At 42.1% G+C, this 27,311-nt stretch overlaps 1 protein-coding gene across 1 annotated transcript in view; it reads right to left on the bottom strand.

Annotated features, from left to right (window-relative positions):
* LOC126413148 (trypsin alpha-3-like) overlaps window positions 1-27,311 on the bottom strand; it is a 158,253-nt gene that overhangs the window by 6,748 nt on the left and 124,194 nt on the right. The window contains exons 3-4 of the mRNA XM_050083042.1: window positions 23,493-23,631; window positions 14,240-14,406 (exon numbers count right to left, since the gene is read on the bottom strand). Of these exons, the coding sequence (XP_049938999.1) occupies window positions 14,240-14,406; window positions 23,493-23,631 (306 nt within the window). The remainder of the gene's footprint in view (window positions 1-14,239; window positions 14,407-23,492; window positions 23,632-27,311) is intronic.

The following is a 27,311-nucleotide window of genomic DNA, read 5'->3' as shown; positions in this document are numbered from 1 at the left end:
TTCCCCTTTTATTTACAAAGTGTCTTCTGTATTCATTTCTGTTTGTACATTTGTGGTTGCTTTAGATTAAAAATAGCAATTTGCTTATAAAGTTGATGTGCAATTTACTTACAGTGTTTCTGCCTCTTGTTTACATATTCTCCAAATCACTGCTTCTTCCCTTTCTGTAACCAGAGGTTGAGGCCGAAAGAAACATATGTACTAGGTAAGAAAAAGTGCAAAAAAGCAAAAACTGTCTTGTGTAAATGTGCAGCGAAGTTTATTTCGTATGCTAACAAAAAGGGAACAAGTAGTTTTAATCCTAAACAAATAAAAATGTTCAAACACAAACATCCAATTTGCAGAATGAGCAAAGAAGTTAGTTTGTAAATAATAGCGGAACGAGTCTGGTACAAAATTCTCTTCCATTAATTGTTATAGGCTTAAGACGGGAAAACTAATAGTAATTGAAGTGTAGCTGATTCGCGTCTTTTTGAATTCAGTTTTCCCCACCTCTGCATTTCTGAAAGGCCGTATGAATTTCTTAATAAATTAGTAAACATATGTTCTGTAGTGTTCGATATTACCTAATTATAAGTGCGCTTTCTCTCAGGAGTGATAATGTCCATTTTTGTGAGGTTTTACTAGCTGATGTTCTTACTCACTGGATATGTAACTTTCTTTTTGTCTTATAACGTGTTTGAGTTTTTATTTATGCACGCCACAGACAGAACAACATGACTAGCTTGTGGACAAGGGAGGAAATGTTGTGTTTTAACTGAGCTAACGCAGCAATTTTACGCGCGTCCTCTTTCGTGAACAAACTGTGTGGTTTCGGAGCCAGATTTAATGGACAGCTGCACCTGGAGAGCGATACAGTCGCAAATCACGTTAACTAACATGTCCAATCAGGTGGGTTTCACGTGCGCGTCCACGTCAACGTTAGCAGTCACGTCCCGTGTGAGGACGGCTTTACAAGGAAGTGAACATGACCGGTTAGCGACGGCAGTGTGTGAGGCGACACCTCAGTAAACATTTACTGTGGAGATTACACTAGTAGGAGGAAGTCAGCTGTAAACTGTACTAGTAGTGTCGCCCATGTCAACAAGCACACGGCCGAGCTAACAACACGAAGATTTCGTGGTTTGTTTACATAGGCTCGCTGGCTGAAGATACAAATGGTTCCGAGCACTATGGGACTTAACATCTATGGTCATCAGGCCCCTAGAACTGAGGACTACTTAAACCTAACTAACCTAAGGACATCACACAACACCCAGTCATCACGAGGCAGAGAAAATCCCTGACCCCGCCGGGAATCGAACCCGGGAACCCGCTGGCTGAAGACTGTGGTGTTCCGCAATACGGCGCGTTGTGTGTCTGTCGCTAATACGTGGCTGTGTGTTATAGAGGTGCGAGACTTCTGATGTGGGAAAGTTCTTCTGCCACATCTATCGCAGCTGGGAGTATCAGGTTAAGCGTCTTACCAAATTTGTGACTGATATGGCTTAACACAACTTTTGAGTTGTAGCTAAATATATTGATCTTCATTCTTCCAACAACAGTTGTTTTAAACAATCTGCACTGAAATGTTAGTAATTTAGACTGCTTTGGGTAGCACATTGGAGCTTCCCTTAAAATAATACTGCGCTTCTGAGCTTTTCGTGTACCGTTCTCATTACAGAGTTTAAGTGTGAATATTTTTGTGGTCAGTATTAGGGTTAGCGTTGAAATTATTTTATATTCACTTTTCGACTGAATAATTCACATGCACAAAGGAGGGAATTATAGGATAGTTCTGTTTTTATAGGAAATTTAAAGGTAGAACTTCTTTTATGCTACAGCGTCTAAATGTCCGCCAGGGGGATTTATCAAGAGCGCGGTTTGGTAGTTCAAGGTGCTGGAAAGGCTCGACAATAGTGTGTTTCATTGTTGATTAATTAATTGAATTTGTTAAACTGTTTCCCACGCCCGGTTTCCCGGGTTCGATTCCCGGCTGGGTCAGGGATTTTCTCTGCCTCGTGATGGCTGGGAGTTGTGTGATGTCCTTAGGTTAGTTAGGATTAAGTAGTTCTAAGTTCTAGGGGACTGATGACCATAGATGTTAAGTCCCATAGTGCTCAGAGCCATTTCTTTGTTAAACTGTATGAAGAGCCAGTGGCTTTCAATGACCTTTGAAACAAAGCTGTTTGTTTATAATCTTGACGCTTTAATCTTTTATTGGATTTTAAGTGTTTCAAAGTAGATGGAAAACCAGTGATAAGCAGAGAAGGAAAAACAGAAAGGTGGAAGGAGTGTGTAGAGGGTCTATACAAGGGAGATATACTTGACGGAAATACTATGGAAATGAAAGAGGACGTAGATGGAGATGAGATGGGAGATATGATACCGCGTGAAGAATCTGACGTGCACTAAAATACCCAAGTCGAAAGAAGGCCCCAGGAATAGACAACATTCCGTTAGAATTAGTGATAGCCTTGGAAGAATCAGCCGTGACACAAGTCTTCCATCTGGTGAGCAATATGTAAAAGACAGGTGAAACACCCTCTTATCTACATCTACATCTACATCTATACTCCGCGAGCCACCTTACGGTGTGTGGCGGAGGGTACTTATTGTACCACTATCTGATCCCCCCTTCCCTGTTCCATTCACGAATTGTGCGTGGGAAGAACGACTGCTTGTAAGTCTCCGTATTTGCTCTAATTTCTCGGATCTTTTCGTTGTGATCATTACGCGAGATATATGTGGGCGGTAGTAATATGTTGCCCATCTCTTCCCGGAATGTGCTCTCTCGTAATTTCGATAATAAACCTCTCCGTATTGCGTAACGCCTTTCTTGAAGTGTCCGCCACTGGAGCTTGTTCAGCATCTCCGTAACGCTCTCGCGCTGACTAAATGTCCCCATGACGAATCGCGCTGCTTTTCGCTGGATCATGTCTATCTCTTCTATTAATCCAACCTGGTAAGGGTCCCATACTGATGAGCAATACTCAAGAATCGGACGAACAAGCGTTTTGTAAGCTACTTCTTTCGTCGATGAGTCACATTTTCTTAGAATTCTTCCTATGAATCTCAACCTGGCGCCTGCTTTTCCCACTATTTGTTTTATGTGATCATTCCACTTCAGATCGCTCCGGATAGTAACTCCTAAGTATTTTACGGTCGTTACCGCTTCCAATGATTTACCACCTATGGCATAATCGTACTGGAATGGATTTCTGCCCCTATGTATGCGCATTATATTACATTTATCTACGTTTAGGGAAAGCTGCCAGCTGTCGCACCATGCATTAATCCTCTGCAGGTCCTCCTGGAGTACGTACGAGTCTTCTGATGTTGCTACTTTCTTGTAGACAACCGTGTCATCTGCAAATAGCCTCACGGAGCTACCGATGTTGTCAACTAAGTCATTTATGTATATTGTAAACAATAAAGGTCCTATCACGCTTCCCTGTGGTACTCCCGAAATTACCTCTACATCTGCAGATTTTGAACCGTTAAGAATGACATGTTGTGTTCTTTCTTCTAGGAAATCCTGAATCCAATCACAAACCTGGTCCGATATTCCGTAAGCTCTTATTTTTTTCACTAAACGTAAGTGCGGAACCGTATCAAATGCCTTCCTGAAGTCCAGGAATACGGCATCAATCTGCTCGCCAGTGTCTACGGCACTGTGAATTTCTTGGGCAAATAGGGCGAGCTGAGTTTCACATGATCTCTGTTTGCGGAATCCATGTTGGTTATGATGAAGGAGATTTGTATTATCTAAGAACGTCATAATACGAGAACACAAAACATGTTCCATTATTCTACAACAGATTGACGTAAGCGAAATAGGCCTATAATTATTCGCATCTGATTTATGACCCTTCTTGAAAATGGGAACGACCTGCGCTTTCTTCCAGTCGCTAGGTACTTTACGTTCTTCCAGCGATCTACGATAAATTGCTGATAGAAAGGGGGCAAGTTCTTTAGCATAATCACTGTAGAATCTTAAGGGTATCTCGTCTGGTCCGGATGCTTTTCCGCTACTAAGTGATAGCAGTTGTTTTTCAATTCCGATATCGTTTATTTCAATATTTTCCATTTTGGCGTCCGTGCGACGACTGAAGTCAGGGACCGTGTTACGATTTTCCGCAGTGAAACAGTTTCGGAACACTGAATTCAGTATTTCTGCCTTTCTTCGGTCGTCCTCTGTTTCGGTGCCATCGTGGTCAACGAGTGACTGAATAGGGGATTTAGATCCGCTTACCGATTTTACATATGACCAAAACTTTTTAGGGTTCTTGTTTAGATTGTTTGCCAATGTTTTATGTTCGAATTCGTTGAATGCTTCTCTCATTGCTCTCTTTACGCTCTTTTTCGCTTCGTTCAGCTTTTCCTTATCAGCTATGATTCGACTACTCTTAAACCTATGATGAAGCTTTCTTTGTTTCCGTAGTACTTTTCGTACATGATTGTTATACCACGGTGGATCTTTCCCCTCGCTTTGGACCTTAGACGGTACGAACTTATCTAAGGCGTACTGGACGATGTTTCTGAATTTTTTCCATTTTTGTTCCACATCCTCTTCCTCAGAAATGAACGTTTGATGGTGGTCACTCAGGTATTCTGCGATTTGTGCCCTATCACTCTTGTTAAGCAAATATATTTTCCTTCCTTTCTTGGCATTTCTTATTACACTTGTAGTCATTGATGCAACCACTGACTTATGATCACTGATACCCTCTTCTACATTCACGGAGTCGAAAAGTTCCGGTCTATTTGTTGCTATGAGGTCTAAAACGTTAGCTTCACGAGTTGGTTCTCTAACTATCTGCTCGAAGTAATTCTCGGACAAGGCAGTCAGGATAATGTCACAAGAGTCTCTGTCCCTGGCTCCAGTTCTGATTGTGTGACTATCCCATTCTATACCTGGTAGATTGAAGTCTCCCCCTATTACAATAGTATGATCACGAAACTTCTTCACGACGTTCTGCAGGTTCTCTCTGAGGCGCTCAACTACTACGGTTGCTGATGCAGGTGGTCTATAGAAGCATCCGACTATCATATCTGACCCACCTTTGATACTTAACTTAACCCAGATTATTTCACATTCGCATTCGCTAATAACTTCACTGGATATTATTGAATTCTTTACTGCTATAAATACTCCTCCACCATTGGCGTTTATCCTATCCTTGCGGTATATATTCCATTCTGTGTCTAGGATTTCGTTACTGTTCACTTCCGGTTTTAACCAACTTTCCGTTCCTAATACTATATGCGCACTATTTCCTTCAATAAGAGATACTAATTCAGGAACCTTGCCCTGGATACTCCTGCAGTTTACCAATATTACGTTAACTTTTCCTGTTTTTGGTCTCTGAGGACGGACGTTCTTTATCAACGATGATAATGTCCTCTCTGGTAAGCCGTCAGGTATTTTATCGTTTCGCCCAAGGGGGGGTCCCTCTAACCTAAAAAACCCCCGTGTGCACGCCACACGTACCGTACTCTGCTACCCTAGTAGCTGCTTCCGGTGTGTAGTGCACGCCTGACCTGTCTAGGGGGGCCCTACAGTTCTCCACCCAATAACGGAGGTCGATGAATTTGCAACCATTATAGTCGCAGAGTCGTCTGAGCCTCTGGTTTAGACCCTCCACACGGCTCCAAACCAGAGGACCGCGATCGACTCTGGGCACTATGCTGCAGATATTAAGCTCAGCTTGCACTCCGCGTGCGATGCTGGTTGTCTTCACCAAATCAGCCAGCCGCCGGAAGGAACCAAGGATGGCCTCAGAACCCAAGCGGCAGGCGTCATTCGTTCCGACATGTGCTACTATCTGCAGCCGGTCACACCCAGTGCGTTCAATAGCTGCCGGAAGGGCCTCCTCCACATTACGGACGAGACCCCCCGGCAAGCACACCGAGTGCACACTGGCATTCTTCCCCGACCTACCCGCTATTTTCCTGAGGGGCTCCATAACCCGCCTAACGTTGGAGCTCCCTATAACTAATAGGCCCGCCCTCTGTGACTGTCGGGACCTTGCCGGAGAATCGGCCACTGGCCCAACAGGCGAGGCATCCTGTGGTGGCTCGGAAACGATGTCATCACCACTAGGAAGCACCCCGTACCTGTTGGAAAGGGGTAAGGCACCTGCCACGCGGCCAGATCCCACCTTCGCCTTTCGGCCAGGCACGCGCGAGCCCACCACTGTCCGCCATTCACCCTGGAGTGATGGCTGACCGGTAAGATGCTCACTGCCGGAAGACGCAGCGACATCAGGGGTTCCATGTGATTCCAAGGCCACCGAAGTAGGCATAGGTCTCACCACAGTTGCCCCAACGCCACTACGAGCCGACGCCTGCGCCTCGAGCTCGATGAGCCTAACAGACAAAGCCTCCACCTGCCCCCGAAGAGTGGCCAATTCTCCTTGCGTCCGCTCACAACAACCACAGTCCCTACACATGACTATGTTTACCCTACTCTATACGGTGACAAATTCCCAAGATAATCTTCTGATGAGCTACTCTGATAATCAAGAAACACTCACTGAAATACGAGACGCGAAAACTACGCTAGGTTTTCTCAGAAAAACTATTTAAAAGCTAAGCGCAGCAAATAAGTACAAAAACGCTTTATACAAACAGTACTCGCTGCTGCTGGTGCTCTCGCTCTGGCTGTCACAAGACAACTGCTGATTCAAGTGACTAGTGGCTAACGGCCGCGAAACAAACAAAAGACGGTTTTAGGGCGCTTTCTGTTCTAAACGATCAAGAAAACACTAAGAAATCTAACACGAAAACTACGTAAAGTTTTATCAAGAACTGTTAGTTACTATGCAGAGCAGATAAACACAAATAGAATCCCTTCCTTAGTGGAAGGTCGTAAACAAAATGCAAAATAAACGCTTTATACAAACAGTACTCGCTGCTGCTGGTGCTCTCGCAAGAAGAATATAATAATACCAATTCTAAAGAAAGCAGGTACTAACATATGTGAAAATTAACGAACTATCGGTTTAATAAGCCACGGTTGCAAAATTCTAGCACGAATTCCTTACAGACGAATGGAAAAACTGGTAGAAGCCAACTGCGGGCAAGATCAGTTTCGATTGCGGAGAAATGTAGGAACAGGAGACAATAAGAACACTACCATTTTTATAGAAGAAAGGTTAAGGAAAAGCAGTAGTAGACTTAGAGAAAGCTTTGGAAAATGTTGTTTGGAATACTCTCTTTCAAATTGTAAAGGTGGTAGGGTTAAAACACAGAGAGAGAAAGGCTATTTATAATTTGTACGGAAATCAGATGGCAGTTATAAGGGTCGAGGGGTAGGAAAGAGGAGCAAAAATTGAGAAGGGAGTGAGGCAGTGTTGTAGCCTACCCCGTATGTTATTCAGTCTGTACGTTGATCAAACAGTGAAGGGAACAAAAGAAAAATTTCGAGTAGGAATTAAAGACCAGGGAGACGATATAAAAGCTCTGAGGTTTTCCAATGATTTTGTAATTCTGTCAGAGAAATCAAAGCACTTGGAAGAGCAGTCGAACGGAATGGAAAAGGAGAATATAAGCTGAACATCAACAAAAGCAAAACGAGGATACTAAAATGTACTTTAAATAAATCAGGCAATGCTGAGGGAATTAGATTAAGAAATGAGATACTTAAAGTAGAAGATGAGTTTTACTATTTGGCCAGCAAAATAACTTATGATGGTCGTAGTAGAGAGGATATAAAATGTAGACCGGCAATGGCCAGAAGAACCCTTGTGAAGAAGAGAAATTTGTTAACACCGAGTATAAATTTAAGTGTCAGGAAATCTATTCATGTATTGAAATGAAACATGGAGGGTAACCAGTTTACACAATAACAGAATAGAAGCTTTTGAAATGAGGTGCTACAGAATAATGCTGAAGATTAGATGGGTAAATCACGTAACTAATGAAGAGGTACTGAATAGAACTGGGGAGTAGAGGAATTTCTACATCTGCATCTACATGGATAATCTGCAAATCACATTTAAATGTCTGGCAAAGAGTTCATCGAACCACCTTCACAATTCTCTATTATTCCAATCTCGTATAACGAGCGGATAGAATGAAAACCTATAATTTTTCGTGCGAGCTCTGATTTCACTTATTTTATCGTGGTGATCGTTCCTCCCTATGTAGTTCGGTGTCAAAAAACTATTTTCGCATTCGAAGGAGAATGTTGGTGATTGTAATTTCGTGAGAAGATTCCGTCGCAACGAAAAACGTCTTTCTTTTAATGATGTCCAGCCCAAATCCTGTATCATGTCTGTGACACTCTCTCCGATATTTCGCGATAATACAAAACGTGCTGTCTTTCTTTGAAATTTTTCGATGTACTCCGTCAGTCCTATCTGGTAAGGGTCCCGCACCGCGCAGAAGCATTCTAAAAGAGGACGGACAAGCGTCGTGTAGGTCTCCTTAGTAGGTCTGTTACATTTTCTGAGTGTCCCGCCAACAAAACGCAGTCTTTGCTTAGCCTTCCCCACAACATGATCTATGTGTTCCTTCCAATTTAAGTTGTTTGTAATTGCAATACCCTGGTATTTAGTTGAATTTACGGCTTTTAGATTAAACTGATTTATCGTGTAACCGAAGTTTAACGAGTTCATTTTAACACTCATGTGGATGACCTCACACTTTTCGTTATTTAGGGTCAACTGTCACTTTTCGCATCATTCAAATATCTTTTCTAAATCGTTTTGCAGATTATTTTGAGCTTATGATGACTTTATTAGTCGATAAACGACAGCATCATCTGCAAACAACCGAAGACGGCTTCTTAGGTTACCTCCCAAATCGTTTATATAGATGAGGAACAGCAAAGTACCTGCAACACTACCTTGGGGAACGCCAGAAATCACTTCAGTTTTGCTCGATGACTTTCTGTCAGCTACTACGAACTGTGACGTCTCTGACAGGAAACCACAAATCCAGTCACATAACTGAGACGATATTCCATCAGCACGCAATTTCACTACGAGCCGCTTGTGTGGTACAGTGTCAAAAGCCTTCCGCAATTCCAGAAATACAGAATCGATCTGAAATCCCTGGTCAGTAGCAGTTAACACTTCATGTGAACAAAGAACTGGTTGTGTTTCAGGGGAACGATGTTTTCTAATCCCAAGTTGACTGTGTGTCAATATACCGTTTTCTTCGAGGTAATTCATAATGTTCGAACACAATATATGTTCCAGAATCTGCTGCATATCGACGTTAACGATATGGGCCTGTAATTGGTGGGTTACTTCTATTACCTTTCTTGAATATTGGTGTGACCTGTGCAACTTTCCAGCCTTTGGGTGCGATCTTTCGTCGAGTGTACGGTTGTATACGATTGTTAAGTATGGAGCTAATGCATCAGCATATCCCGAAAGGAATCTAATTAGCATACAGTCTGGACCAGAAGACTTGCTTTTATTAAGTGATTAAGTTGCATCACCACTCGAAGGATATTTACTTCTACATTACTCATGTTGGCAGCTGTTCTCGAATCGAATTCTGGAATATTTACTTCTTTTGTGAAGGCATTTCGGAAGGCTGTGTTTAGGAACTTTGCTTTGGCAGCACTGACTTCCATTGCTCCATTGCTATAACGCAGAGAAGGCATTGATTGTTTGTTGCCGTTAACATACTTCACGTACGACCAGAATCTCTTTGGATATTCTGCCAGGTTTGGAGACAAAGTTTCGTTGTGGAATCTGTTATAAGCATCTTGCATTGAAGTCTGCGCTAAATTTCGAGTTTCAGTAAATGATCGCCAATCTTGGGGATTTTGCGTCTGTTTGAATTTGGCATGATTGTTTCGTTGTTTTAGCAACAGTGTTCTAACCCGTTTTGTGTACCAAAGAGGATCAGCTCCATCGTTTGTTAATTTATTTGCTATAGATCACTCAATTTTAGCCACATCTGGTCTACACGTATATTATTAATTTGGAATGAGTGGAGATTGTTCTCTCAGGAAGGCGTCAAGTGAATTTTTATCTGCTTTTTTTAATAGGTATATTTTTCGCTTATTTTTCGAGGATTTGGGGTTACAATATTCAATCTCGCTACGAGAACCTTGTGTTCACTAATCCCTGAATCGGTTTTGATACTCATTATTCACTCAGGATTATCAACTGTGTTTTCACAACCGTTTACTATTCACGTGGTCTCATGAACTAACTGCTCGAAATCATTTTCAGAGAATACGTTTAGCACAATTTCGGATGATATTTTACGCATACCTCCGGAATTAAACATTTATTTTCTCCAAAATATCGAGGGTAAATTAAAGTCACCACCAACTATTATCGTATGAGGAGGGTATGTTTTTGAAATCAAATTCAAGTTTTCTTTGAACTTTTCAGCAACTGTATCATCTGAATTGGGAGGTCGGTAAAAGGATCTAATTATTACTTTATTCCGTTTGCCAACAATGACCTGTGGCACGACTCGACTAGAAGATGGGATAAGTCGGTAGGACACTTTAGGAGGCATGAAGAAATTACGAATTTAGTATTAGAGGGAAGCGTGGAGTGTAAAAATCATAGATGGAGACCAATAGAGTGAGCAGGTTTAGAAGAATATAGGTTGCAGTAGGTACTCGCAGGTGAAGAGGCTTGCACAGGAAAGAGTAGCATGGAGAATTATATCAAACCAGTATTTGGACTGAAGACAACAACAACACCACACAATTTTCATCGTTTCTTAGTGCTAAGGCATTCAGTAATATTTATTATGAATGAGACAGCTAACGAAACATATTCTTAGAAATTTTCTTAAGGTAACTGGGATCGCTAGTACGTTTATTTACGGTTAAGGCGTGAAGTCAGAGCCCGCATACCAGTCAGGAACGACAGGGAAGAGAGAGCTGTGAGAGGAGGACAGACAGTCGCACGCTGACCGACCGGCTTCCAGGACGACAACGCGACAGCAGCGGCCTTTAGGTGAAGACGACACAAGAGCCGCGTTCGACTGGTGGCGGCCCACTTTCATAGCAGCTGCAATGTTAGCCACTTCGTTAACCGACGCATCGTAGCCTCTATCATTAACAATATCTACGTAGCACAGACTCGTGTTTGTTCTGAAAAAGATTGATTATTTTGCATGTCGCAATTTGCTTGCGACACATCTATCAAAGCTAAGTATTTGTATTGACTTCTTTAAAAAAAAGCTCATTAATACGAGTTGTTTGACTGTTTGTCTAGCGAACCGTGTATGCAGATTTCTTAGACACAACTGTGGAAACTGTGAACAGACAGTTCGGTCTTCTTGGATAATGTGAAAGTGTTTTGAAAGAAGCATTATATGTGGTGTATAAATCACAAATACGCTCCACTTTCTAATGAGCCCGTTACCACTGTTCCATTAACTCGGACTGTAATTGGTTTCGTGATTTTGTGGGCGATGCGAGCGTGGACGAGAGATTCCAAACAGACGGTAATGGTGACACTGTATACAGATATTGTTCGTAATTTGTACTGATCGTAATTCCAGATTAATTGAGAAGTTAGTAATTTTTAACAAGATAGCGTTTTCCGTTTTGGGGGAACCCTTTTAGCAAAGTTTGAATGGTCCTTCGAGCATCGCTTACACCAGGCAGGCGCCAGACTAGCAGCTCTGGCCGTCAGAACTCTCAGTCTGACAACGAAACTAAGCAATTATCCCCGGAACGACCTGTAGGTTTTTTGTGAAAAGATGAACGGTCTGCGCAGCCGAATGTTTTTCTGGGAACCTGATATTTTAAATAACTCCCACAGCAAAAGCCTTGCCTCAGACGCTGCTCATCACGTCTTCCATGCGACGCCAAACGTCGATGGAAATGTCGGTTTGTTTCCGTTACAAACAAAATGATTTTTTGAGTGGAATTTTACGCGCCCTTTCGATATATCGGATCCAATTAGTCCCGTGCGATATTCCGTTTATCGATGTGCTAAAGTAAATCGCAAAGATACCAACACTCCCGCAATGACAGCACCGCCTTGGCTCGTGACGACTGTTACCGCCCTGCAGAAGCGCTGATCATTCATTTCTGGAGTTCTTACTATTCTTCGTGTTTTACGCTACCTTTTAATGCATATCACTTAAACGAATAACGCGTTAGACTAATTTGGGACCACTGTGTTGAAGGGACTCGTCATTCTACTTTGAAAGACATTTAGTTGATAGGTTTCATGTATAGTTTTGGTATATGAATTTTTGAAATCTGAATCGATTGTGAGCGAGCAGCGATGTTGTAAGCTATATCGCAGAAGTTAAGTAAGTATCTTTGAGCTGCGCGAGGGCGCAGTAGAGCAGGCAATGTTTTTTAGCTTTGGTAGAGAGAGATGTCGAAGGTCAGCTGTGTTAGAGTTAGGCAAGTGAGGAAGCTATGGAAGTATTATGATTCGAATTTAATGTCTCAATTTATCAGTTTCTTCAATCGACGTGGGTGTGAAACTGATTTGTGGAGGAAAAAATCTAATGGAATGTCAGGTAAATACAATAATGATGTCACTTTTTTTCACTATAGCTGCGCCATCGAGCTAACGTGGTCACTGTACTGAAATTTGTTTGATTTGAGAGATAGGAAAGTGTATTGTTTGAATTTTGAGAAGTTCATTAAATTTAAAATCTGCCTTGAGCACTTTTTCTCAATATACAGAAAGAACATAACGTTATCGTTTATGAGCATATTTCATTTTCTTACCAATCTTTCTCTTACAGTTCTTTTTAATGGTTGATTCAACCAAGAATGTTCAATAAACAGTTTGATTTGGAATTAACAGAGAACTCACTGCACCTCTAGAGTGTCTCTGCGTAGATATAATAATTTGCAGTTTTAGCATAGTGGCGCGCAAGACAGGGCAGTATTGCAACGAGTTGTCCAAATTTGCGCAGAATAGAGGTAAGAAGAGAATTTTATTTATTCAATCAGGGCCAACTTACTTTATTCAGAGACAGTTTTTGTGATGTAATTTGTACAAAGCCCATTACTCTAGGTTTCATGTCCAAGTTATTCAGGCATTTTATACTGCTCAAAACTCTCGCAGTCAGATTAATAACTTACACAGTATGAAATACTTCCCCTTTTATGATGACATTCGTTGCAGTTTAAGGATGTTGTGTGACAGTGTCCTCACGTCGAGAGATCGTTCACCGCATCACAGCTCACGCTTACAGTCAGAAGCAGGGGACTGTGTTACCTATTTTTATTTAGGTGACTCAAAAGAACTGCAAATATCTGCCGAATCGCAGGCGAAGTGTGCCTTACGATTCGTAGGAGAGGCAGCTGGTATACATACACATCATATATAGTGAAAAATTGTAATCCTGTAATACTCCATTGGGGCACGCCCGAAGTTAACTTTACGTTTTACGTCTCCGCTCTGAATGACATGGTGTGTTCGCTTAGCTCGAAACTGTTCAGTCCAATCACAGGGCCGACTTGGTATTCCATAGGCTCGTATTTTGTTCACTAGGCGGCAATACAGACCTGTGTCGAATGCCTTAAGGAAGTCAAAGAACACGGTACTTACGTGGGACGTCGTGGAATATTCCCGCTTCAGCCTCTACAAGTTCAGATATAAATAGCCTTCAGAGTGGCGTCTGGAACGGTGGTATTTTCAAAGCAGAGAGTCGTCACTGAGTTTCCAGATATTCACAGGCACCTACGGAAACTTGGCAGTGAACAAAAGCACGGTGAGTCGGTGACGCGCCTGATATCATCGCAACAATGTCGCGCAAACCTGTTCGATCTCCCGCGTGCCGGCTAGCCACAGCCAACTGTGGCTCCTGTAATGTTGGAACTTGCGGACATTCTCATTCAAGGTGATTGACGGATCACAATCAAACACCTCACTGCTCCACTGGACGTTTCTGTTGGCAGTGTTTACACGCAGGAGCTCACAAAGCTTCATTTGACTGTACTTCCTCATCCGCCCTACTGCCCGCACCTCACACCTTTCGACTTACATCAATTTGACCCGATAAAGTATGCGTTCCACGGGAAGTAGTAAGTGGATGATGGGGTGGATACTGATGCAGCAAGCTGTTGGTTTAAATATCGACCAGCCTGGTAAGATGGCGTAAGGCCGTCGCATTGAACGGAGATTGTATTAAAAAATACGATTTTGTAGCCAAAAGAATAGGGAATGATATGGTGTATTGGTATCCTCAGGAAAAAGTCTTGAATTACTTATTGAACGCCCGTCGTACATTTCAGGTTTTTATTATACTTGGGAACCATCTCTGTAAGACAGCAGTCATTACGAAGACAACTCACCTGTTGGCTACCTGTAGCGTGTCCACCAGCAGGCTGTCAGACAGGAGTCGCGGTTGTCCAGCGCCGGATCCCCAACCGGTCTGCACGGCGACGGCTCCAGTTTGGGGCTCCGTCCTGGCCAGAGGAAGGGGGCGCGCCAGCCGTCCGAGCTTGAAAGCCGAATCCACCTGCGGGACAGCACAATACATTTTGTGAAGGTAAACAGATGGTTCACAGTCTTGTGCGAGCAGCGCTTAAGCACCTGCATATTGCAGGATGAAACTGCCGAAATGAACGGGTAAGCAAAGGTTATGGATGTGCAGGCAACTCCCTCACGTAAGGAAGCAGGCGTGTTAAGATTCAACATATTGCACTACACTATATGATTATTTTTGATGATTATTTTTGCTGTATCACATGACATAACTTCTGTTTAATTACATGTTCACAGTGTTAATAGTTCTCAGTTTTCCGATCAATCCAAGGTTTAGCTGAAATAATTAACTGAAAGTCCCAAAATAAAATTTTCGCAACAAAATGATAACTAAGTCTTTCGCGACGGTACTGTTGTATAAAATATTCTCGGACTTCCTCAATTCAGGGTAAGACCTCGAGCCTTCGACGACTACCTCTTTTGTCTTCGTCAGGAGCAACTGACAGTCTGAACTGCTGTTGTGGTGGCCTTATACAGCCCATAGACGGGTTGTGATTTGTTGGTATTTACGTAATTCAGCCGTGGATGGTACCAACGTCTGCGCTGGTGGTGCCACCACTCGCATAGTAACGTAAACATTGCGACTAATTTCTCTGCATCTTTCCTGCACCGACAGCTCGCTTTCCGGCTGGTGTGACCGAGCGGTTCTAGGCGCTTCAGTCTGGTACCGCGACACCGCTACGGTCGCAGATTCGAATCCTGCCTCGGGAATGGATGTGTGTGATGTCCTTAGGTTAGTTAGATTTAAGTAGTTCTAAGTTCTAGGGGACTGATGACCTCAGATGTTAAGTCCCATAGCGCTCAGAGCCATTTGACAGCTCTCTTCCATGCACCGCTAAGATTCTATCTGCTGTCACGGTGAAGTTCTTCTGTCTTCTTATTTCTACAAGCTCCTTAATTACAGAATCCCAATATTTATGGAGATGGGACAATAATCTGTTTTGTCAAACAACATTTTATACTTGTTTCTATGGCTGTGCTCAGCAACTGCAGATTTGTTCAGTTCTCGATTTTTAATATTGATGTTTTGCGCAGCGGTCGGAAAGGATGTGTATGGGTTGACTGATGTAATTGCTTCCGCAATAAGGGATGTTATAAAGCCCAGGGATCCTTTCCTGCGTGATGACTGGGTGTTATGTGATGTCCTTAGGTTAGTTAGGTTTAAGTAGTTCTAAGTTCTAGGGGACTGATGACCATAGATGTTAAGTCCCATAGTACTCAGAGCCATTGGAACCATTTGATCCTTTCCTGTTTTGAGAGCAGCAAGAAAATGGTTCAAATGGCTCGGAGCACTATGGGACTCAACTGCTGAGGTCATTCGTCCCCTAGAACGTAGAACTAGTTAAACCTAACTAACCTAAGCACATCACAAACATCCATGCCCGAGGCAGGATTCGAACCTGCGACCGTAGCGGTCTTGCGGTTCCAGACTGCAGCGCCTTTAACCGCACGGCCACTTCGGCCGGCGAGAGCAGCAAGAATGATATCTTAGATGCTCCTGTGCATGATGTAATTAATGTAACTTGTCTTTGCAGTCTTTTAAAGAGCAATATGGGATTGTACTATATTCCTATATTCATCAATTAAAGTTGCCTCGAGGAACAGCGGAAGCAGTCTTTCACTGGTTAATTTACGTCTATCTTTAAGCGTCCGCAACTTACGTTTCTCCACCATCTCCATGACGCCGTCGCATATTCTGCCCATCGCCGTATACGCGCGTGATTGCGGAAATCTTCACTTACCTGCTCATAGAATTGCTTCAGTATCTGATGAACAATAACTAATATGTAAGGCGTGGTATCCCAACAGTTTCTACGAGTAATCTTGAGTAACATTGAAACTAAAGCAAGGGACAGACTGACTGAAAATTTTTCAGTGATATCAGTGTAGCAAGCATCTATAGCGATGTACGGCTAAGAAAGCTATATATAGAGGCACAACTGGCAATAAAGTAATTCTAGCTGTTTCCACACCATTTTCAGTGGGAAAAGACTGCCGCATCCTCAATTAGATACGATATACTGAAAGTTGTTTTCTGTTAGACAGTTCTTGTGCGAGCGAATCTGATACCTCAAGTAAACATGCAACAGCAGTGCCCCCACACGGCTGCAACAACGGCCATGACATCCTCCGCTGTGGACTCCCGGAAAAGAACTTCTTCGAGTACACTTTATATTTGTTGATGACTGTATTTCCGGCAGAACTATTGTGGTCTAGCTTCCATAGTTCCTGAGTTTCGTGAACCACCGACGAGGATATAGCAAAAATGTTCATCTTGGCAGGCAAAGTGCTTCTGAATCCCTATGTGAAGTTAGAAGGTATGAATTCTTTAAAGTAATTATAATTTTTTTAAATTTTTTTCATGATGACTGCTGTGACGCTGCGGATGGGAGTCTACGCATGAACATTTTTCGATAGTCCACAAGCGCCATGTTAGATGCCTCTGTTCATGTTTAAATTTGTTTGTGCTCATGCCTAACTGGAAGTTCGGATGAGAGACATACACGCACCGATTCGTTATTAATCAAGATTACTCAGAAGATCTACTGAAAACACAAGCCTTACACACTCGTTATTCTTTCATCAGATGCCGAAAGATGTGAAAGCGTTCGAAATTCGTTGGTAGGCTGTGATGCTTACAGAGAAAACACCATGAACGGTGGGATGGCAATAAATTGGGACTGTGCGTTTAAGGACGACCTTACTGATGCTTGTGAAGAGGTGCGAAATGGGCGATTTTCTCTCATCACTACAGATGTGGTGTAGACAGTTAAGACAAAAGTTGAAGAAAACACAAGTCACCTAACTCTGAGGAAGGGGCCGATGAGCTCTGAAGCACGTTCAATCACATCTCACATGTGTTGGATCGGCTTCAGACCTGGCGAGCTGGGAGCCAGAAAACCAATTGGCACTCGCCATTGCGTTCCTCGAACCACAACATTACACTCTTGGCTTCGTTTCATGGGGCATTATCTTGTTGGGAAATTCCACTGCCGTTAGGAAACGTGATCGTCACGTAGGGGTACACTTGGTCTGCACCCAGTGTACGATACTCTTGGCCACGATGGTACCTTGCACGAGTTCAACTGGACCTATGGATACCCACGAGAATGTTCTCCCGAGCATAATGGAGCCGCCACGAGCTTGTCTCAGTCCCGCAGTACAGGTGCTAAGGAGCTGTTGTCGTGGAAGACGACGGATTCGCTCACTCCCATCAGGATGATGTATTGCAGTAGTTCGAGTAACAAAGATTTTTGTGAGGCAAGTGATTCATGAAAGGTATAGGTTAAGGTTAGTCAGGGCCATTCTTTTGTAGGGATTTTTGAAAGTCAGATTGCGTTGCGCAAAAAATATTGTGTGTCAGTTTAGTGTTGATCAGAATAAGTAAAGAGAGAAATGTCTGAGTACGTCCAGTTCTGCTCAGCTGTTTCAAAATCAAATAACGTAAGGGGTTTACCAGCACTGTCATTCATTAATTTTTTTCTGGTGACGCGTCACGGTGTCGACGGTCAAGTGCTCATTTCAGTCGTAGTTGCCGGTGTCGTGGTGTTAACACTGTCACACGCATTGGTCGTCGGTTGCGGAGGCTCATCGTTAGAGTGCTCGCTGCACTGTGTTCAGACACACTTCTACTCCACTCATCATTAAAGTTTGATGTTCGTTCCGACAGTTTGCCACCTGTGCTATTTTACCAATCTGCCTAGACTACGACGTCCGACATCTTTTATGAAAGGTGGCCGCCCAACCCCAAGATATCTGGACGTGGTTTCACCTTGGTTTCGCTACGTGTTGAAGCTACCCACCACAACACTCGTCGAGCACCCGCCAAGTCGTGCAGCCTCCGAAATGCTCGTGCCAAGCCTCCGGGCCCTCGCAGTCTGCCCCGGGTCAACCTCAGACAGATAGCGCGCCTTCCCCATTTTACATAAGGACAGCATGCTCGATAATATTACATGTACAGTGGGTGAGTCTGACTAGCAGTCAGTCATTCCTCGCCAGCTGAAGCTGCTGTCACCTGGACAGGGTTTATATAGATAGTTGATGGTGATCTGAATGTTCTGGCTGATGAGTGTAAAAATGCAGCAAATGATGCAGGCGAAAGGGAATACAAACGTTTGAAGAGTCAGATCGACACAGAGTGCATAAGGGCTAAGCAGGAATGGCTAGAGAATAAATGTAAGGATTCAGAAAGATATTTCACTAGGAGTAAGGCAGCAATTATAAGAGTCGAGGAGCATGGAATGGAAGCGGTGGTTGAGAAGTGAGTGAGACAGGGTTGTAGCCTATCCCCGGTGTTATTAATTCTTCTTTACAGTGAACACGCAGTAAAGGAAACTAAAGAAAATTTGGGAGCTGAAATAGAAGTACTTGGAGAAGAAATAAAAACTTTGAAGTCTGCCGATGACATTATAATTCTGTCAGCGACTTCAAGGGACATGTATGAGGAACTGAACGGAATAGAGAGTATCTTGAAAGGAGGATATAAGATGAACATCAACAAGAGCAAAGGAAGGATAATGGAATGTGGTCGAACTAAATCAGGTGATGCTGAGGGAACAGATAATATACTTGAAGTAGTAGATGACTTTTGTTATATGGGTAGCACAGTAACTGATGATGACTGAAGTAGAGAAGATATAAAATGTAGACTGGTGACAGCCAGAAAAGTGTTTCTGAAGAATAGAAATTTATTAACATCGAATATAGATTCAAATGTCAGGAAGTCTTTTCTGAACATATTTGTCTGGAATACAGGAAGTGAAACATAGGCGATAAATAGTTCACACAAAAAGAGAGTTGAAATTTCCGACATGTGATGCTACAGAATAATGTTGAAGATTAGATGGGTAGATCACGTAGCTAATGAGGAGATACTGAGTAGGACTGGGGAGACAAGAAATTCGCGGTACAACTTGCTCATAGAAGGTATCGAGTGGTAGTACACATTCTGAGACACCAAGGGATCACCAGTTTAATATTGGAAGGAAGTGCCGGGAGTAAAATTCGTAGAGGGAGACGAGAGATGGATACAGAGGGTAGATTCGGAAGGATGTAGGTTGCAGTAGTTTTCAGAGGATGAAGAGGCTCGGACACGAATAGCATGGAGAGCTGCATCAAACCAGTCTTCGGATTGCAGATCACAACAACAAATATTGCTACTCATAAAAGTATGTCTGGACATTATGAGAAGAACTGCAATTATTGTCCCCAACAGCGCTGGAATGTATATTGACGTCAGTAGTGGAAATTCTTAAATTTTAATTCAAGCTCTCCCAGTCTACTTGTGTTTTTGCTGAATAAACTGCTTTAATGAACTGCGTGCTCTATCATTTTAAGTATGTACACCATATTTAGACTGTTGTCCACTGTAAATTGTTGAAATGTTTGTAACCAATTATAGCGTCACCTGTTCACAATGAAGCCTCGTGAAGCACGAAATATCCTTATTGGAACTGGACACCACATATCAGGTCTTGCAGAGCTCCGCTGTCACCCAGCCCTCGTGAGGCAAACTGAGGAGCTACTTGACTGAGAAGTAGCGGCTCCGGTCTCGGAAACTGACATACGGCCGGGAGAGCAATGTGCTGGCCACATGCGCCTCCGTATCCGCATCCAGTGACGCCTATGGGCTGAAGATGATACGGCGGCCAGTCGGTATCGTTGGGCCCTCATGGCCTGTTCGGGAGGAGTTTAGTTTTAGTTTTAGAGCACCGGTGTGTCTACAGATCATACCCACTGTATCACACGGAACGTTTTATAGTAATCTCGGAAATGTCAAATAGATGATCTTCCGAAATCAGCTTCGACCCTTTGCCCCGCTCACAAGTCCTATATCCGTAACGGGTTAGGTATAGGGGGTGACTCGTAGGTGAGCTAAGTATCTTGTAGTGTGATCGAATAATAGTATTTCATAGATGGCAGATTACTCAACCTGTTCCACTTCAACGCATTTAATATTCACCCCAATTTTGAGATAAATTTGATAGCCACATTCGATATTTACAATTTTTCTAAAGTCCTTCCTCAATTATAACGTTGTTTGCAAGTCCTAGGATTAGGAAGTGATCTCCTCACTCTACCGTTCCTACCACGAAGTTGTTTCCCTCTGATTTCTATTTTGGTATAAGAGTGAATATAATTGGCGATAAACTGGAAAACTGCAATACTCTATCTTTAAAATGAATTTTCTTCCGGAATTCTCTTAATGCATCAAAAAAATCTTGGACATAGAACATACGTCCATAGTTTTGATTTGCATAAATGGTATCATAGTGTGACGCAATGTAGATATTGGTGTGGAAGATGGTTTTTAAAACAGTGGTGACACTTGGAGGTCCAGTGATATCGTTTAAAATGGGGAAAGAAAAAAGAGTGGTCTGACACGGAGCATATGAACGATGTACAACACGAAGGCAAATAAACGACTGTTGATGCTTTCATAAACAATGTTAGAAAAAGAAGAATTTATAAGAAGTGTGAATATGGAGGACAGCACGTCTAAATTTTTGTGTTTCATGCGGTACGCAACTAATGATCGCGTTTTGTTTAATATAAACTGGATATATGATTTTATATCAGTGTAATAGGGGTGTCTATACACTTTTAATATTCACCCCTATTGATCATCCTACCATAAATTTTTCTCCATATATTACATTCCCGGAGACTGCCATATTACAATTAGCAATTATTTAAACGGGGAACTACGTGAAATTCAAGAAAGAAGAATGGTCATAATGGATACATCTAAAGCGAGGACAGAGTGGGCAGTACCATTTGCCATTGCAGATCGTCAGCAGGTAGGAAGAGTTTCTCTGCATACAACGTGAGTCGCAGAAAAGTAATAACAGCAGAAAGTGGTGTGGGAGAATTAATAGTGGCATGTATCAGTTCAGACTACAGTAAGCAGTTCTACTTGGAGTTGACACTGTGGAACAAATTATTTAGTAAGACAAGCTATTTGTTTAGAAACATTCTCGCAGGCGAAAGTAAATTGGATGTAACGGATTGATATTCATTCTCAGTAACTCTGTTAGTAGGAATTGCTTGTTAAGTACCAATTCACTAAGAAGTGAGTAACGGGATATTGAAGAGCACCTCAGCTTGTAACACAAATGTGCAGAAAATCTTGTGGTAGAGCCAGCTGACTTCATGCTTTCTATTTTTTAAACACTCAGCTGAGGTTGGTGCACAGTAGTTTGCTGAATAGGGATATGTGGGCCAATATTTGGTCGGCATCATAAAATATAAAAAATTAGTGTTATGCAGCTATGCTGGAAATGTCGTTTCTTATTCATCACGGAATTCATGTAATTTCCTTTCGTAGGACAGCTGGAATTACTAAACTTCAGTTTTTTTAACTCTTTTGTTCCGCAGTTGGTTTCCAGACATTCCTTGGCAGACAGAGTAGTTTCTTAAACATCATCACTGATGTTGAGTATCGTCTTTCAGCTATTTTTCTGGACTGTTGTAATTATTACAAAATAATATACCTTGATTTTAAACTCATGTAAGCAATATTTGGATATTGTCAATGAAACTCATACGAGTGTTTCTAACATTGATTTATAGATACTGCTATGACACAACGACGTGGATAAGTCTTGTAACTCCACTGCAATCAACATAGATAGTCTTGTTCTTGTTCTTGTTTTAAAGCAGTTCTTCTGCTTACTGTCATTCAAATTCTTACTAGCACAACATTAAGTAATGTACACTCCTGTACTTCGTGTTGTGAAAATGACATAATATGTTGTAAGTAAAAATAAAATGACGTAAATGAGTGTTAATTTCTTAGTGCTGTGCTAATAAAAATACGAATGACAGCAGAGGAAGAGGTATAAAATCAGAAGAAGGGCAAGAGCTATGTAGAATAGCATCTGTGTGATGAAGTAAATATCGACATAGACGATTATTACACGCAACTGAGGACGATAGAACAATGTTTGAAACTGTTACTACGGACAACTTTCTCAATTAGCCACAGTTGAAGGGTGTATAGAACTGTAAGCTGTTCCTATTGTTACAAATTTACAAATATGATTGACAACGGCCGCCTGCAGACCTGCGATATGTTTGGGGGTCTTAGTGTTCTGTTTCTATTTGAGCTAGAAACATGGGGTACAATGGCTTGGTTTAGCCCGGACCATCGGCGGTTTGTATAGCCGTGTATACATCTACTGAGTTTCTTTACGCATGCCACTTACATGTTTAAAACTTGTGGAAATCGGTTCAAATATTATAAACGGAAGTGAAAGATAATAAAAAAACGTATACCGGATCAGTCGTCGGCAGAGTCGACAAAAACCTGTTACGGTTGCCAAGCTATTGAGCTCTAACACCAAAATTATGATACAGTAAAAGTTGAGACCATAATAAAAATTCTCCTATCATAGCACAAAAAGAGCCAAATACGTCCCGCACAAAGTCAGGGATGTAAAAGAAGGAAACTAAATTTTCGATTCATCTGGAAGCTTCAAAGATACTGAAATCAAAAAATTTTGACATATTCTCTCATTTTTACAAGTCAACCTTAAGTCCCCAGCCCAGTGATCTCTCATAGCCTGTTGACACACCTGCATCTCTCAACTTTTGGTCTTAAGTCCCTGATTGTGTGCCCAAAATCCTAAAGATTCGCCAGCTGTAGTAGAGTATATAAAATATCATATGGCTGAAGAGAAAAAATGTAATATCTAAAAATTTTATAAATTTTTTCCGGGGTAAAAAATTTTTGGGGTTGTATTTGTTGCTGGGGTGATGACATCATGCGTAATGTTACTTTACTTGACACAATGCGTTATATTACATGATATGAGTACTAATACTAACAAGTAAACTAGAGCGAATATGTCCAGAAGTTTTGGTTTAAATATCTTACAAGCTGCCACTTATGTCGAAATACTAGTTCCCTTCTTTTACATTTTACATTTCAAACTCTGCCAGAATATATTCACTTTTTTGTGGTATGATACGAGCATTTCCCTTATGCCAAACTTATGGTTGATCTGGAAGGTGAAGGCAACTGACGTTACGAATCTTGAGCCTGTCTCAGTGGCTTACCTTGATGAGGCCGATGTCGTAGTCGAGTCCGAAGAAGTCGTAGTGGACGTGAGACGCCCTGTCCGCAGCAGGGTGCAGCGCTCCGCCCCTCTTGGTGGTTTCGCTGCCAGACCGCACAGCCAGGCCGAACGTCGACAGCCTGCCAGTGGGAAAGTGAGAAAAACAGTGTTAATGTAGCGAACGTATCTACGTCTGTTACGTGCTCCTCGTCAAAATGTGAGTGCCAGAGTGTGAATCTTGTAGAATCATGTTCTAATTTTATCTCCCAGACGACCGGTAGTTGAGCGTAGAGACATTAGAAACATACACTATTAGCCAATGAAATTGCGAATAACGAAATATTACAGTTTAATAGGAAAAAATAAATGATCAAAATTATTGGTTGTTTGGGAATAGGCACTGTACGAAATTACACACAGAGCGCTGCCAACTCCACTGTTAAAAACAGCTCTAACACGTCTGGGCATTGGGGCGAACTGGGCTTATATGACAGAGACAGTACGCCAATCCGTGCTGCTTAGCCTCATGCCGTAGTTTTTCAGTTGTCCAACTGGCGAGTGGCAAATCAGTCGTATCTAGACATATCAGGGGTCCCATATCACTCCAATTGCTCATGCCCCACACCATTACAGAGCCTCCACCAGCTTGAACAGTCCCATGCTGACATGCAGGGTCCAACACCTGCTGCCTTAAGTACCGGGTATGTGAACCAGTGGTGATCGCATTGCGTGCCCAAAATATGACGAACAGAAATAGTTTTCAAATTTAAAAGAAAAGTTGATATGATTAAACAGGGACATGAAAATCAAAATGTGTGGGACTATAGGTCTTGTGCCAACAGCTTTGCCACAGTGATAACAGCAGTTCCCGTCACATCACTGCCGGGCTTAGTCAAGCACTTGTATGGGTCACCGTCCAGGTCTGCCGGACGCTGTAGGCAAGCGGGCTGCACTCAGTTCTCGCGAAGCGAACTGCACGGACTTACCTACCATGTCACCTTTATTTGTCGCAGCGCTCAGCGTATGTGCATCACATATGTTTGACAAGGAACACACTGAATGAGAGGTCGCAAGTTATGTCTTTAATAAAACTATCTTTACTAAGACTATCTTTAGTAACAGAAATTGAGTGTCTGGGAGGTGCTGAGATCAACCTTCTGTGGGATGTATCCACTGCGCTTCCCAAAGTAGACATCATCGACATTCAAGAAATGTTCAGAACAAACCATTAACTTGCACCATGAACACAGAATGAAATATGTAGTGATACAGTGATCACGAAGGTCAGCACTATCAAGATCGGAGCCTAACTGCTTGGGAGTTGCAAGCCGCTCAGGACCTTCAGTTAGATATCCGGTCTTAGAGAGTACATGCAGAAACATATTGCTATAACGGGCTGATGAGAACTGATGGAATGTGATGGCATGCAACCGTAATCGAAACAGTCTGCCGGGGATATTATCACGAAACTGGCTATCCTTTAAGGGGGGGGAGGACGTCAGAGGGGCGCACTTGGAACAGGAGAGACACCACAGGACATTTTTTTTTCTACTGTCTATACTTTTACAAAAAATTCATAAAACTTTGTCAGCATGACCAGGAAGAATTCAGGATTCTCACTCATAGCAGTGGAAGTGCAAAAACATAACAAAATAATTTTTTTTAGATAAGAAATATCATTTTTTCACTTACTGTTGGCTGCATTTGTTGCTATAGGTACATTTTTCTTCACAAGTAAGAGAGATTCTTTGATGAATTTTGCACAGCATACAAACCATACTTACAGGTGTATGAAACTCTAGAATTTTCCAAGTCTATTAAAAACTGTGGTAAAAATTGAGATAACTAACTAAAAAATTTGATTTTTTTCTAAGCATAAAGTTCAAAACGTAACAGCTCTTTCATTTTTTCATAAATTAGATAGATTGTAGAGTTTCAGACCCCTGTACGCATGGTTTGTATGCTGTGCAAAATTCATCGAACAGTCTCTCTTACTTATGAAGGAATGTGTACCTATAGCCACAAATGCAGCCAATAGTAAGTGAAAAAATCATGAAATTTCACATATAAAATGAATTATTTTGTTATGTTTTTGATCTTCCGCTGCTACGAGTGTGAATCCTGAATCTTTCCTGGTCATGCTGACAAAGTTTTATGAATTTACTTGTAAAAGTATAGACAGTAGAAATTACAATGTCCTGTGGTGCCCCTCCTGCTCCAAGTCGGCCCGTTTGACGTCCTACCCCCCTTAAGACATGACTGCAGATCGGGAAATATGTTTTGTAGGCACAGAAGAAACATACACCCAGAGGCTGATTTTATCCAGTGGTTCCAGGTTCTGCAATGTCAGACACTTTTCAGGAGGCATAGTTTGCTCTAAAGATGTGTGCATTTTATACACATACGAGGAATCAAGCCAAAGCAATTTATTTGACCAGTTTGTGGCCGAAATCAGTGCTCATACGATAGTTGTATATCTCGTACGCCCATTTACCCACTCTTGTTTGCTGTGACGAAAAAATTCCCTACTTCCCTTGCAAGATCAAGCGTATTAGAAAGAATCTTAGGGTCAGAGCACCTCCCACTTCTCGCAGCACAATAAATAACGTTCCAGCCAATTTATCATCCAGATTAACAGTTGGCATTGTTGTATATCAATGCATTAACGCATTCATGTTAGTCTTCATACTATTCTCTTGCTATCTCTTATTTCCAGATTTCCTTTAATATACATTTCCTCTTCAAAGCCCTATTGGTCGGAGTGGAAAACGAATTCCTTACTGAACAATGGCATAAGTTTGTTTATCTCATCTACAAATATTCGGTCCGATTTCACAGTTGGCTGCGCATCATCAAGTTGACACTTTGTTTGAAATTTCATTACAGTACGTCCTCCAGTTTCGTATCACTGTCTGCAATTATGAAACCATATACTGCGTCCCTTGAAATCACTGTAATGTATGTCGCTCGCAGTTTGATGTCCGTGACATAATAGGTCGTTGTGATGCACATTCTGTAAAGCCCGCTAACATCATTTTTTGTAACAAGCGCACCGTATCCTCCCTTGAATATCTGTAATTCTTCTTATGCACTGCATGGTCATATTGATGCCGGCTTATTCGAAATCTGTTCATAATTGTTTTTTTGATCTTCAATATACGTAATTATATTTAATACCGGCTCCTTTGACAACGATTGTCGTTCACTATGTTTCACTGCCTCAAATGGTTCAAATGGCTCTGAGCACTATGCGACTTGACATCTGAGGTCATCAGTCCCCTAGAGCTTAGAACTACTTAAACCTAACTAACCTAAGGACATCACACACATCCATGCCCGAGGCAGGATTCGAACCTGCGACCGTCGCAGACACGCGGTTCCGGACTGAAGCGCCTAGAACCGCTTGGCCACCGCGGCCGGCTGTTTCGCTGGAACAGGATTTGCGTCTCCCTGTCCGACAAGGATGATGAACTTCAAGTCTCGACACCTGTTTCAATATCATTTTCAATTGTTAATTACGTGTCGTCATCACAGTGTCCGCACGGTCGAGCGTATAATACACCACACATTCCACTGACTCATCTTGCAGGAAAGTACCTCTTTTGCCCGTTCTTTCTCACTCTCCAAAATTCCTTGCGTTCTTTTCTAACGACATGTCAACTTCGTCAACTGTTGTAAATATAACGCAATGCTTGCTTTGTGTATTATTGCGACTGGTCTGCTTTGTATCAACATTACCAGCACTGTAGCACTGTTGTGAGTTACTCATCGTCTAAGCAGTTCAACTACACCACGTAGCCTCATGGTGTACTCGCCAATG

Source organism: Schistocerca serialis, chromosome 7 (assembly GCF_023864345.2).
Source record: "Schistocerca serialis cubense isolate TAMUIC-IGC-003099 chromosome 7, iqSchSeri2.2, whole genome shotgun sequence".
Classification (NCBI taxonomy): Eukaryota; Metazoa; Arthropoda; class Insecta; order Orthoptera; family Acrididae; genus Schistocerca; species Schistocerca serialis.
This window is presented reverse-complemented; position numbering and strand designations above follow the sequence as displayed.